Consider the following 15,611-nt stretch of genomic DNA (forward strand, 5'->3'; position numbering starts at 1 on the left):
CCTTGGCAGTCTCAGTTATATTAAAGTTTTTCTTCATTACCCATTCAAGCCGTCTCCAGCCATTATTAGCCAATGATATGATGAATTTGAGCATAAATTCCATTGAATGTAGTTCATTCTTTTACACATAAACCAAGGACCCCAGTGGGTCCAAGAGTAGTTAGATAATAACCTGTATACATCGCATGACGTATTTCAATTGAAATATTTCATTCCCGCCCACTTTTGTTCTGCGATAACTTTGTTGTGTACCTTCTACATTAAATTTGAATGAGCTTAATGGATTATACCTTGTATCTACTTATTTTTTTACACTTCGTACTCTCCGACTTAATTACTGTTATCGTAAATGATGTTAACTGCATCAATATTATTATTCTTTATTTATTTTCCTGTACTTTAATCACGGCAAATTTGTAAAAGTTGATTATACAGTATATCCTTTTAATTTACACGCAATACCATATAAATTAATCAATAAAAGAAATATTCAAATTATCCGAAATAAATATTAGAATTCAGGCAGCTTAACACCACAATTTTTTATATGTATAAATACATATACAATTGATTATTACTTTCCCTCCATATATAGATATAAAAATGGGCCCAATAGACTTATTATTTAGGAAACCCCACTAATTATAGTTGAGTTTTAATTCAGTTCGGGGAAGAAACATGAGATACAGACTAGTTTATTAGCCTAATTTTCAATAAGAGAAAGGAAAGATAAGTCGATCTATTATGTTTCTTTATTATTCTTTAGACTAATCAAAATAGAAGAAAAATTCATCCGTAAATTTACGAAGCTGTTAATAATTAAATGCAAATTGATTTTTAGTTCTCTACTCTATATTATAAGTTATATTATAAAGCCTCCCCTTCCAGTGGCTCAACGGAAAGTGTTATGGCTTATAACGCTCAAAACCTGATTTCGATACCCGTGGTGGGCAAAGCACAAATAGCCCATTATGTAGTTCTGTGCTTAAATAAAAATAAACATTTTATGAACATAATTAATTTTGTATCTATTCCAATCATTATTCTTTCAAAGACTGGTGTAATAACTATTCAAATCTAATTCAATTTCTATATTTAATTTCATCTAATGAATTTTCTTACTCATTCTGTATTAAATATAATTTATCTTATGTCTGCCTGACCGCAATAAACATTCTACTGAATGCTAGCCTAAATATACTCATTATAAAATAGTACACACCATTACACATGTATATAGGTTTAGCAGGGCTAGATAAATCTGAAAATAAACTACATCTGCCGTCTCTACTATATAAATAAATTTTCCGTTCTTAGATATTATAAAACGCGCTGTCAATAGAAACTAGAGTATTATAATAATAATACAATAATAACATTTTACATTATTTAATAATAGTCATTGATAAGAGACTAATTAATAAATCTCGTGGTTTATCACAAGTATTGTAAATCACATAAAAGTTTATAAAATTATTATTGTTTTCTATGTTATGTAAAATAACAATTTCTGTGAATTAACACTGGAGACTCATTTTAGAAAGACTATATTTTGATCATTACAAGCAATTTATATGCTGTTGTTTGGACTATTTCTAAACACTTTGAATGATACATGTACACTGACCCGTTTTCTACTTGTTTTTTTTTTTATTTTCTAATTTTATTAATACAGTAATATCAAATTTGAACGCAGAAAATTTACTAACATCAAAAATAGGAATTCTTATTTCATCGTCTGTACGACAAAAGTTGGACAGCAAAGTCCCCCCCCCCTTTCATAATGGTATAAACAAACATGGTATTAAAGTATGCATCAAAATGTGTATACAGTAGAGAGTAGTTTTAAGTACTGTTTTTCCAACTGATTCTATATATGATAGGATATAATGCAGTTTTACATTCTAATGTGTATTAAGTCGTGTGCCCTGTTAGTTGATATCCGTTGTTAATATAAAGGAATGCCTGTTCAGATGTTTCTGTCATTTTTAGGTACTGTACGTAGAGAAACCAGATAATATTCAATTTGACTTATTTGTATCATATTTGACTCGAAATGTGCAGAACGCGGGATCCCAACCTGTCACCGAACATGCTGGCCCTTTCGGCTGTGGGGCGTTATAATGTCGCGATTAATCCCACTATTCATTGGTAAAAAGAATCCCAAGAGTTGGCGGTTGGTGATGTCAACTAGGTGTCTTCCCTCTAGTCTATTATGGATAGCCTTTTACACGAAAATTCAACACTAACATTTGTATTGTTCCACAGCTAATATAAATGCCAATATTTTTATTTGAAATAAGAAAATTGTATCCACTGCGCTACATTTGGTCTTGACGTCAAATAACCTTGAAAAACAAAGAACATTTCATTCGAGATTTAGAAGACAACAGCATTAACGATAACTACTATTTAGGAAGGACATGACGTCATAACGGAAAACTATGCATCGCCAACGTTCAGGGGACAAGAGTTTTTGATGTACATTTAAAACATCTGAATTGAAAAAAAAACCCTATAAATATTATTAACGACCCTGGAACACTTTAATTAATATAATTTCTGATAAAAAGCAAATAATTTTACTCATTATAAAAATTTACTGTGAATAGTAATAATCATTTTATCTGCCAATAATGGATTATTCAATTTGATATATTTAATGAATCATTCTCATTAATACTAAAAATCTGATCAGAACTGAATATATAAAATATACCTCGTGAAAGTTATAAGTTTGCGAAATCGCAGCCGAAAGCAGTAAAAATGTAAATAACCTACACTGCATTTTCGTACACCACAAATAGTTCCAGTTCTGACTTAGCGAACGAAATCATGGACACCACTCAAATAGTTTTCTGAGACTGCAGTAATGACGTCATTTATCTAACTAACCAATCACAGCTAGAAGGGAGGGCGTAAAATAATGTTATAAATTCCCAAGAACCAGCGTTAGATCATACACGTCAGTTCGTTGAGAGTAACGTTACTCAGCTCGCTACGAACGTCTTATCACACTATTTATAGTTTTTCTGTAAATAGAAGTCTATTCAGCCAAAATGGTAAGTACTACTATTCGTTTTGATTTTTTTCAAAAATATGCTAACAACAAACTTCAGATGGCAGATTTAAAAAATAAATAAACTTGTATCATTGTTTAAAGTTAAATTGTTATTAATTAGATTTACTTAAAATTTAAAATTAAAGCGTCTCGGTTATCGATTGTTCTAAGAGTTATAATACATCGTTTTATAGATAATACGAGTTATATAATCTATATTACATTTAATTTCGTAGCTGTATTATAAGTTTTTAAATTATAGTTCTCAAGTATAGTGTAATCTTTTTTGTTATGATTAATACTAATAGTATCATGATGACGGTTGAACCCACAGGCTTAGTGGACTGTGGTCCTTCTATCTCGTAAAAACATAAACTGAACCTCGGACGATATTAGATATTTCGATAGCTTCATCAGGAGATATCGATTTTACACCAGTTCACTAATCCACTGACGAGGCTGTAATAGCGAAATATTGGGTTAATAAAGTTACATTCTGGAGATATAGGTCGCTGTTTCATTTACGTTTATAAAAATGTCTGTATCATTATGTATAAAATAACGCACATTCAAATTTACTAGATGATGAAAAAAAAGAGTAAAGTAAGTGCTCCACATCTAATGAAACTGATGCAGGATACAAAACTACTGGAGGGTTCTTGGCAGAAGCGAGATGCGCGAGCACTGACGCATCAGCTAGATCGAACGGTTGCGAGAGTGATGACCTCCTCTAGCCCCTTAACTCAGAAACTAGTTCTGACCATATATGGTATGTTCGCTAATGCATAGCCGTCGGCATTGTTATGCATGCAAGCTACGTGGCTTGTCTACGGCCGGTTTTTATTCTGTGAATGTAATCCAGGGCGTAGTGTGTAACCACTTCCTGTTATCTGGAAATATGTTCTTTCTGAGCATGCCCAGCACCACAGATCCGACTTGATACTAGAAACACTGTAAATCCCTTCCGAATTAATAGAGAAAAAACAAGGATAATCTAAATCATAATAAAACATGTGTTGCTTGCCCCCTGCGGACTTACGACGCTAGAAATCGGGTTTCGATATTTGTGGTGGGAAGAGCACAGATAACCCATTGTGCAGATTTGTGCTTAACTAACACATAACAACAACATGTTGCTTATTCTTATTGAAATACCACATCACACTAAAAATAGCCTTTTTTATTTGTTTTGACTTAATTTACAGACCAATTCGAAATTGTCACAGTACTGTACCATGCTGCTAGAGTTCAATACGTTTAGTTTAATTGTCACAGTACTGTACCATGCTGCTAGAGTTCAATACGTTTAGTTTAATTGTCACAGTACTGTACCATGCTGCTAGAGTTCAATACGTTTAGTTTAATTGTCACAGTACTGTACCATGCTGCTAGAGTTTAGTTTAAGTTTCGTTGCACATATGTAACTAATTAATAAGTTTCACTGTCAATTCATCTTCCATGTATCTTTAAAACGTATTTTGGATAATCAGTAACTGTGTAATAATGACATCAAAATCAATAAATATGACTTGCTTGTTCTTTCCATTGAACAAAAGTCAAAGCTTTTGTCACAGGAATTCTAATATCACATAATAACGGACAATCATAGAAAGTTCAACAAATACCCGTGCTTTGCTTTTAATAAATAAAACAAAACACTGGCAAACTAAACTATTCTATTTTTTCCCTTCCATTATTAATTTCTTCAACCAGTTTCGTGACTCCAAAGGTCACTCTTTCAGGATATAATTTTACTGACAGTCTATAACAAAAACATTTAAATACTGTTTTACAGCCAAACATAAATAAACCAAATTAAATACATATATTTTCCAAACACATGCTGCACTCCACATATAAACTAAGTATATTAAAAATGTATGAGTTGCATGGCTCTCGGAAGTTTCGCGTTAACTGTTATAATTATGGTCTTTTTTTCTTGACAGCGTGAATGTATTAGTGTTCACATTGGTCAAGCTGGTGTCCAGATTGGTAACTCGTGTTGGGAGCTCTACTGCCTCGAACATGGCATTCAACAAGACGGAAACATGCCCAGCGACAAAGCTCAGGGCTCTGACGACTCTTTTAACACGTTCTTTAGTGAAACAGGATCTGGAAAACACGTGCCTAGGGCAGTATTTGTAGACTTGGAACCGACGGTAGTCGGTAAGTATGTGTGTGAATCAAACTCGGCTCATCTGTTGGCAAACTTTAATCAATTATTGTTGAAGTTACGTTTACTTTTTCGAATGTAAGAACAACATGACTAATGACCTAATTCATGACGGCCCTGTTGTATTGGTAATTTCCAAGTAGGGCCATTTTTATTTCCTAAATTGTTACCACAAAACGCTAATTTTAAATTTTTGAGACACCTTTTGGCTGAGTTTTTTTACTTGGGTCCTCAGCATAATGGTGTTTTGTTTTAATATCAACTAGAAACTGTTGCAAGATGCTGTTCATTCCATGCAAAAATCAACTTAACTATATTAAATTACCTTAATTACAGATGAAGTCCGCACAGGATCATATCGTGCTCTTTACCACCCTGAACAATTGATCACTGGAAAGGAGGATGCTGCCAACAATTATGCTCGTGGACACTACACAATCGGTAAAGAAATCGTTGACCTAGTTCTGGACCGCATCAGAAAGTTGGCAGACAGCTGCACTGGACTTCAGGGTTTTCTAATCTTCCACAGTTTTGGAGGCGGTACTGGTTCTGGCTTCACATCCCTGCTCATGGAAAGGTTGTCTGTCGACTATGGAAAGAAATCCAAATTAGAGTTCTCTATCTACCCCGCTCCCCAGGTCGGTTGCTTTTCAAAGTTCTCTGCAAGATATGAATATTTTGTAAAACTATGTATACGCAATTTAAGCTTAAACAGTTGAATTAACTTTTCTCCGGTCTCCAATTAATATTAAAGTGAAATACAAACAATATATTTATCCTTCTAAAGTCTCAAGATTTTAATTGCATTTTTTAAATGTTAAAAGGTATCCACTGCTGTTGTTGAACCATACAACTCCATTTTGACTACTCACACCACTCTGGAACATTCTGATTGTGCTTTTATGGTAGATAATGAGGCTATATATGACATCTGTCGCCGTAACTTAGACATAGAACGACCAACTTACGTTAACCTTAATCGGCTCATCAGTCAAATCGTGTCTTCCATCACTGCTTCCTTACGTTTCGATGGTGCTTTAAACGTTGATTTGACGGAGTTCCAGACCAACTTGGTGCCATATCCCAGGTATTGTCAACAGCTTCTTTTCTCTTTTAGTTGTGTTTCAAAACACCAACCCTGGTCGTGCATTAAAAAAAAATCAACTCAATGTTTACACCTCAAAATAAATTTATATGTAATAGAACGATAGCTATAAGCACTGCGTTATTGATGGATCCTACTCTCATTCAATATATTCTTTTGGAAATACACTTCTGCTGTTCGTGTATGCAACAGGATACTTAAACTTTTGTTAGGCAATGAACACAAAATAATTGTACATATTCGATTAAACATCCACTTATTTTTCAGAATCCATTTCCCCTTGGTAACATATTCTCCTGTGATATCTGCTGAGAAAGCTTACCATGAACAGATCACAGTAGCTGAAATCACCAATGCCTGTTTCGAGCCAGCCAATCAGATGGTAAAGTGTGATCCCCGCCACGGCAAGTATATGGCTTGCTGTATGTTGTACAGAGGTGATGTTGTTCCGAAGGACGTCAACGCTGCCATTGCTGCCATCAAGACCAAGCGAACCATTCAATTCGTGGATTGGTGTCCAACTGGTTTTAAGGTTAGATCTTATTTAAATGTTTGCGCTCTTGATTATAAAATTTTGTTTTTTTTCAGGTTGAACATCAGGGGCCAAAATAAAATGATTTTATATTTTTATTATTTTCTATCATCGGTATCAAACCAGACATTCATTCTGTTTAGATTTAAGTAAATAGTGATGAGCTGTTTAATTCTAATTAAACATACGTATCTTTAAATGTCAATACTTCGATTTATATTGCCTTTTTATACTATGCTTTGTTATTATTGTAATGTTAACATTTAAATATGAGCAATATTTGATTTTGATATACAGGTTGGCATAAACTACCAACCCCCAACTGTTATTCCTGGTGGTGACTTGGCCAAGGTACCTCGTGCTGTGTGCATGTTGTCCAACACCACTGCAATCGCTGAGGCCTGGGCTCGTCTGGATCATAAGTTTGATCTGATGTACGCCAAGCGTGCTTTTGTCCACTGGTATGTTGGTGAAGGAATGGAAGAAGGAGAGTTCTCTGAGGCAAGAGAGGACTTGGCAGCTCTTGAGAAGGACTACGAGGAGGTTGGCATGGACTCTGCTGATGGTGTTGAAGATGAGGGAGAGGAGTATTAGATCACGATCACTAATTCTCTGATATGACGAAGAAGCAAACTTCAAGGGGCAGAACTTAAAATAAATCATGAAAGATATGAAATGAAAAATAAACACTTTCAAATTTCATTTGTGTCGTTAATTTTGTTTGATAGTTTAGACAAATTTCCTCGTCAACTGACATTCGTTAATCTGGGTACTTAGAACACCTATTTTGTAATAACAAAAGTATATTTTCCTTTAGATAACGGGTATTATTAAGAGCACATTTAAGCTGAGTTTAACTCGTAAAATACTAACTTTAATTGGGTTCAACAGAATGCTACCCATTAACGATGATATTAACCATTTTCCTACCATGTAAATTCTTATAGCATTTACTAGGACTAAAATAAAATCCGTCAAAATATTTTTTAAATTAAACTAATTTTATGATATAACACTAAAATCGGTAAGTAGTTATTACACAAAACTAGAATGTTATTTTTAAGAAAGATGAAGATTATTCCAGATGCACATTTTATTTACTGTGAGCATTCATACAGTGTATATTTTCAAAGTTATTTGACACCAAAAAGTTTTTTAATGCCAAAAAGTTTAGTGACAGCAGGCTCTTCAAGTTTTACATTCTATTTACACTCATTCCAGACATGGGTTATGCTTCATTTGGGGGTGGTATGATCATTTTTGATAGAAATGAAGAAGGGGTTTGATGTTATCGGCTATTTTTGTTTTTAAGGGTAACTATCATACCCACAACCAGCTATAGACTGAGTGGTAGTGGGACTGGGTAATATGGCCGCAGACGCTTTTATTTTAAAATATCTTTTTACATTGTTTCGTTAGTTTTACAGCCCGATCATGAATTTGTTGGCGCGTACAAGTGTAATAAAAGTGTTAAACTTTATTATATGAATACACGCACACAGTAGTATGAATAATGTTATTTTCCCCTAGAACTTTCATATACACATTGTATTTATATTAGTAACAGCAGTTGGTTCCATTTTACATTTAACAATCGTAATTTAACAAATTATTTCTAATCTGACTGGTAATATATGAAGAATTATTTGATGTACAATTAGCGTTCATGAGTAAGGTACGTTTGTTTGTGTTTGAAGTTAAGCACAAAGCTACACAATAGGCTATTTGTGCTCTGCCCACCACAGGTATCGAAACCCGGTATCTAGCGTTGTAAGTCTGCAGACATACAGCTGGGGGCAGTAAGGTACGAATAACAACAAATTCTGGACGAGCTCAAGTAAATACTGCGAGTGAAACTGGAGTGTTTGAAGACGTAGTTAAGTTCAGCGTACAAGATATACACTACGTTTTACTATAGAAACGTTACCGTTTCGTCAAAGAGGCCGATGTGCTAGGCCTTAACGAGAATATTAAAAGAAAACCATCTAAAAGAATTAATATACAATACAAAACGGATTTAAAACTATAACCTACGTTAAAAGTGAAGCTTTCTGATTAACAGTTTAAAACAGCTTACTGTATTATGATTTTGGTTTGGTATAAATGTTATTTTTATTGTATATTATTGATCGTAAACATAGTAAATCTGCGTTATTTTACACACAGAGAGATATATATGCTATGTTCACCGTAAAGAATCAAACCATGGGTTTAGCGTTGTAAGTCAGTAAACTCATTTACCGCTAACTGTAAAAAAAGGGGAGGCGTATGCAAAAATCTATGAAGGTATTGTTTGGTTTGAATTTCGCACAAAGCTACACGAGGGATTCTCAGCCAGATTTCCATGGTGTCGTCCATCTTCTTTCCAGGTAGCCGTTCCTAACTTAGCAGTGAAAGGCAGCTAGTCATCACCGCCAACTCTTGAGCTACTCTTTTACCAACGAATAGTGGACTGACCGTCACGTTATAACACCCCCCTCCGCTGAAAGGGCGAGCATGTTTGTGGGAAGGAACAGGGTAAATATGTTTGTGGTGTTTTTAAAAAAAAAAACGTTTAGATTTATAAAATAAAAACGTTATAGGAAAGTCTTAAAATATTGTACGAGAAAATAAAAATCAGTTATTAAAATCTGCAATAAATGTAGGCATTTTTAATTGTTTAAAACAACATCACAAAATATTTTCGAAAATATATGAAAATACAGTTTATTTGCAGAAGCTACATAATGTGTAGAAAATTCTTCAGTAGTTCCAAACTATTTAATACAAGCTTTTTTAACAATGTGATAAAACAAACCATACACCATGTGGGCCCGAGTTTAAGGAAAGGCTCGATAAATATGTAATTGATCAGGGCTGGACTTGAGTTTGTTTTTCCTTTCAAAGTTGGAAGGGGCATCCTTAATGGACCAACAGGCTTCTTGCCTACCTCAAATCGTCCCAAGGGTTAATGAGAATGATGGAGTGAATGAGTATTATCAATTATACAAGAAATTCAAAAGCAAAAAAAATCATTAGTTATCATCATTTCTTATAGTCGGTGTTTGATAAATACATTTATATTTTGTTTATTATATGTTGTATTCATTCTAGTTGTTGTTTGATGTATATTTAATGATATTAAAGAACTTTACATCTTAATTTAGTACTTTTTTGTCTTTTTTTCAAGGTGGGGTAAGTAAGGTCCTGGAAAAGGTTGAGAAGCACTGCCTTAAATGTTATGTTTATGTCTCAGCATACAACATACTAGTTTATAATAAACAAGTCTATTAAAAGTCTATATTTAATGATCCTGGAAAAGGTTGAGAAGCACTGCCTTAAATGTTATGTTTATGTCTCAGCATACTACATACTAGTTTATAATAAACAAGTCTATTAAAAGTCTTCACAGACATATAAAAAATATTTTAAACAACTTCAAATCTAATATCAAATCTTAAGAATATAAAACAACAAATTTAATGAAAAACTGTCCAATTGCTACATTTCATGCTTTAAAACAATAAACATATTAGAAGCAAGAAGGCAAATACTGTTTTCTTTATAATTTGTATACCAGTAATTCATTCATGCTCACTATTCAATATTTTATTTGTTTGAAGTTAAGCAGAAAGCTACACAATGGGCTATCTGTGCTCTGCCCTCCATGGGTATCGAAACACAGTTTCTATCACTAAGTTCACAGACATATCATTGTGCCACTGGGGGGGGGCCTACTTAATAGTTCTGAAAATTTTATTGGGAAGTCATGAGAGACAAGTATGATTTTGACTTTCCACAAGATCATTTATTCATTGATGTTATCCATATAAAAAAGAACAACAAAAACAACACATTTCTATATTTCAACCAAGGTAAAATCCAAGAAACAATGAATTGTCTAAAAAGAAAAATTAAAGTTTTTCCTTATCAATTGTAAACATCATATTTTTCATGTTAAGGTGCTAACAAAAACATTAATAAAACAAAGGTATATAACAAAATTTTTAAAAACAGTAAGTCATAAACATAAAATTCCCCATGCAAAATGGTAGAGAGTATTTTATAATTTATAAAAATAGTAAAAAATGTTATTTATGGCTTTAAAATATAATGGAAAAATAAAATTACTCCTTAGCAGAAATGTTACAAACTGAGGGAACAGTTTTTACTGCAAGAAAATTGTTGAAAAACAGTCAAAGACGCTACAAACAAACTTTGAACGTATTATTTATATCCTGAATCATAGTTAATTGTTAGTTTATATAAAAATCGAAAACATTTACAGCATGCACTAAATGCAGGGTCAAGGACACAACAGTGAAGATGATATTGTGCCTGCTATTTATATCAAACACAATTTGGTCTTACATAAAGGTAGAACAGGTAAAAGGACCAAAGAAACATTACAAAAAGCCCTTTAATAGCACAGGTTTCTAGACACACAGAACAATGTTGAACACTAACATAAACATATAGTTGATGACTGCTACTAATAATATAAAAATTGTATTAACGCTATAGGCACAAGTTTATTGAAGTGACTGAAAAATATAATAACTGTTTAGTGCTTCTATTCTCCATGTCATGGATTCCAGAAAGATTCATGAACTGGCAAAGAGGACATTTCCCACAATGCCTCAAATAAACAATACTTTTCTAAGCTTTTCACCCAACCCTTTAAAGAGTTTAATGAGAGAATCAAACACTTAAGTTTGTTGATAAGATACAAGTTGTTATACGAACAATAAAAATAATAATAAATGTAAACACAACAATAAAAATAAAAGGACTTTAAATGGTTTCTACAATCCCCAAACTTCGAGCATATGTTTTATAAATCCAATTAATATGGCTTTTTTCATCAACATTGATTTTAAGTTTTAGTATTAAACACAAGAATCTGCTGGTAGCTGATAAGCTTGTGGATTTTATCATCAAGTATATACTTTATAATGTAAAGTATTATTGCCAATGGTTATTTATTTTATGACTGGTGAACGTTTTTAGAATTTAGGTGTGTATTTGTGGAGGGAGGGATATGTAAAACTTTCAATACATATGACTTCAACTACAGGTTAGCACAAAGAAATTTCCCACAGTTAAATTATACATCATACTGAATATCACCAGGATAGTGAAAGTATGTATTTTATGCCAATTCATTGTATAAATATATCAGTTTGGTTTTAGTTTCAAAATTATGATTGACTTTTCCATGCAATAAAGAAACCTGAATATAAAACAGGTAATGAGGTAAACCACAATTGAAATCAATAACAATACATATCTTTCAGTTAGTGCACTTCGCTAAAAAACTTAACTCTCAAGGAATCGTCAAAGATGACTTTTTACATAATGTTATTTACAGTGGCAATAAACATTAACCATCAAATATTTACTTTAGTTTCTGCTCTAACACGAAAAATGGATAAATTTGAAAAATAAACAAGGAGTTTGAAACTCAATAACACTTTAACTTGGCAACAATACAAGTTACAATTGTAACAAGCAATACGAATGTCTTTTTTTAAAGTGAAACACATTTTCACTAAAACTAACAAGTTAAACTGGCTAAGTAAGTATCAGTATCATGTAAACCTGGATGAAGGATTCTTATACCTGGATTTAATATCCTACCACCTTTTCTTATGCTCATCCATGCTAACTCCCCCTGGACCCAAAGATACTACCATTAATAGTCCACCAATTACAGATAATGTTTGAAAGAAATCATACCTTAAAAAGTCAGCAAAGTGAGAATGGACTGACCACCAAGGATTTAGATAAATATTTAAAATTGTGAGCCAAATAACAAGGAAAAGAGCTGACAACTTGGTTTTGTAGCCAATGGTAACAAGTACCATTAAAGCAGAAGCAACAATGTTTTGGATAATCTGAATAAATGACACCTCAAATCTTAAAACTGTGATGAACATGAATACCAACAAAACTCGACCAGTAAGCTGCAGATAGTTTCGTGGTTTGTTATCTCCTAGGCTTGGCACTCCAGCGAAAAGACGCTTGCCTTCCACTCTGCTTTCAGCAAGGAGGAGTAAAAGAGCACCAATCAGAGAAAGACACCTGGATAAAAAGAGAACTTAAGGTGTTGTATCACATATTTCTCTTATTATGATATCTTTAGAGAATTATTTCAGTAAAGATTAAAAAATTGCTGGCAGATGTATCACATACACTACATTTAATAATCATAAAGAAAACCCAATATTTAAAACGATATCTTAAAAACTACTTGTTCTGGAAAGCAAGATTTTGCCAAAGGAGCACAGGGAATCAACTTATTTAGAAAAGTATGGAAATGGTAAAAGGTGCTTCAAACCTAGCAAACTTGTTCAATACTCTTAACCAGTATATCAATCTTATTCCTGAATTAAATTATTGCCAGTACTATTTGTTTTGGAGCATTCAATATTCTGCACAAACACTATCTATTTTGGAGAGTGTTAAATATCTTGTACATTTTACTAAAAATTGTTAATCTCAAACTGTTGAAAAAGTTAGTTTGAAATAAAAGCAAGTTACATATGCACTATAATGTAATTTTGAAACACTCTGTACTGTGTCCAACCTTTCCTGAATGAAACTTGTTTCTTTGTGAGACTGGTGAAATTTTGTTCTGGTACAAGTATTTTATTTAGGTATAATCATTTTAAGTATGAGTTTTCTCTATAATTACATATCAAGCCTGTGTTTATAAAATTCAACCTTTAAGACATTAATTTCACAATCTACATAAAAATATTTTAGAGTACAGAACAATTCAGTTCAGTTTTTTCTTTCTTTCTTTATACCTTCCAGCTTAGACACCTCACCATAAAAATCCATTAACTTATTCAAGTATACACACTAAAACAATAAAATAAAACTTCTTACTAATAATATACTATTACATGTAACATTGTTAATATACACAGAACAAAATCATTTCCACATCAAAAACATTGCTATTAGCTCATATCATCTCCAGTTGAAATATTCCTTTAATTTGAAAGATGTAACATTTTGATGTTTAAAGCAATGAGAGGGAAGTAAGGTTGTTTCTTGTCACAAAACCAACTGTAAAATCTCCTGAGCTTTCTTTGCCAGATAAGCTTGACACTTCTTGATAATGTGTTTGAGGTCATTAAAAGAAACGTTATTAAAATAAGAAATTCTTCCCAATCAGCTTCTTTTCAGAGGGTGTAGCATGATGGACTAATATACCGTGGTATTTGTACTGATCCATGATGCCACCAATTTTGGGAATATGGCCAAAACCATTTGCAGATATTGCACCCCAAGTCATTACAGAGCCTCCTACATGAATGACCCTTTAACAAGGATCCCCTTGTACAATCCTCATTTATTCTTCAGCAAACATATACACGTTGGTTAGAACCAAATAGTTCAATTTAGATCTGTCTGTCCAAAGCACTGTGTGCATCTCTTCCAGAGACCAGGATTTATGTTCTTTTTGCTATACTCTCTTTGCACAGTTTGGGCTTTCTTGCTGCTACTCTTCTCCAAAGGCCACATTTGTGCAGTGTTCTTGAGACAGTACTTCTAGAAACAACTCTCTGTATGTGACTTGTTAATGTCATCTGGAAGGTTTTCCAGGGAAGTAATTTTTAGATATCTAACTTCTCTTTCAGTGAGCCGTTTTCTCTGTTTCTTGCCTTGTCTGATGTTATAGAAATGGGTTTCTTTGCATTTGTTTCATGTGTACTTCACAATACTTGATGAACATACAAGGTCTTTTGTAAGTTTTCTTAAGTTCCAAAGAGATATCATGTAAATATTTGACTTCAACAAAATTCTCTCTGTTTTGACATTTCAATGACACCACCACATTATATTAATTTTACAAGACAATGTTTTTGAAATAAAAAAATTCTTGTATTCCTTCATGTAACTACAAAAAAAATTCAGGATGTAAAAAAATCTCACATTTTCGTCAAATATCACTGGAACAGAAACTGATGGCAATCATGTCTGACATTTCACTGCTTTGTATTCAGATATCTTGAACAACTTTTAAAACTCTACTACAGTTAATCATTTGTGGCTATGTGTTACTTTTATCTTAAAATTTTTGATTAATTAAATATGTAGCATAATAAAGTAATAGATAAAATGAGAAAAATCAGTAACTTGCTATCTTGATGCTTTTTCCAACAATTTAAACTACAAGGGTTTTATTTCATAAGCAAACAAATTAAAATTACAGAAGAAATAGGGTATTCTAATAAATTTGCATAATACCATCCAAAGGATCCTGCATTTTATTTGCTTTGGAACCTTGGGCTTCATGTTGTTTTTATTCATCAAGTTTGTGTTTTATAAGTATCAACTCTGTTGTATGTACAGATAAGGGTCCAACACAGCTAAAACTGGCCATAGAATAAAGAAGAACATACTCATTTTTAGGTAATGAATATTGCTTCATGAAATAAGCTATGCAGAAAACTAAAGATCGAACATGTGCAAAACACAAACTGAGAAACTTAACATTATCTACTAACACAAGCTATTATAAAATGAATGGCCATAGTGATGAGATCTGGTATGTTTGATTAAAATAAAAAAATTACATTCATGACACTGATACTACCTAATGCAGTCTCTTGTGGAACAAAAAAATGTAGTACAAAAATATTAAGATAATCAAAAATGTAGCCGAGAGTGGTTTCTTTTTTTGTCAGGCTTCATTTTATACTTTTGTCACTAAAAACATGATTATACTGCAAATTCATTTGACTAG

At 32.7% G+C, this 15,611-nt stretch overlaps 2 protein-coding genes across 5 annotated transcripts in view; one reads left to right on the forward strand and one right to left on the reverse strand.

Annotated features, from left to right (window-relative positions):
• The first annotated feature begins 2,941 nt into the window (after positions 1-2,941).
• Positions 2,942-7,573, forward strand: LOC106459402 (tubulin alpha-1C chain-like). Its single transcript, XM_013919018.2, has 6 exons — positions 2,942-3,062; positions 5,008-5,227; positions 5,571-5,872; positions 6,059-6,321; positions 6,607-6,871; positions 7,169-7,573. Exons 1-6 carry the CDS (start codon positions 3,060-3,062, stop codon positions 7,463-7,465), a joined length of 1,350 nt encoding a protein of 449 aa, XP_013774472.1. The 5' UTR covers positions 2,942-3,059; the 3' UTR covers positions 7,466-7,573.
• Positions 6,291-15,611, reverse strand: part of LOC106459400 (surfeit locus protein 4 homolog) — a 24,440-nt gene continuing 15,119 nt past the window's right edge. For 3 of the 4 annotated variants that reach the window (XM_022385880.1, XM_013919017.2, XM_022385879.1), the window contains exon 5: positions 10,821-12,934. In XM_022385880.1, coding sequence (XP_022241588.1) covers positions 12,487-12,934 — 448 coding nt within the window. In that variant the 3' untranslated portion in view covers positions 10,821-12,486. Of the gene's footprint in view, positions 6,373-10,820; positions 12,935-15,611 lie in introns of those variants that run through there. The other variant, XM_022385881.1, reaches the window with a different exon arrangement.

This window comes from Limulus polyphemus, unplaced genomic scaffold (genome assembly GCF_000517525.1).
Source record: "Limulus polyphemus unplaced genomic scaffold, Limulus_polyphemus-2.1.2 Scaffold601, whole genome shotgun sequence".
Classification (NCBI taxonomy): domain Eukaryota; kingdom Metazoa; phylum Arthropoda; class Merostomata; order Xiphosura; family Limulidae; genus Limulus; species Limulus polyphemus.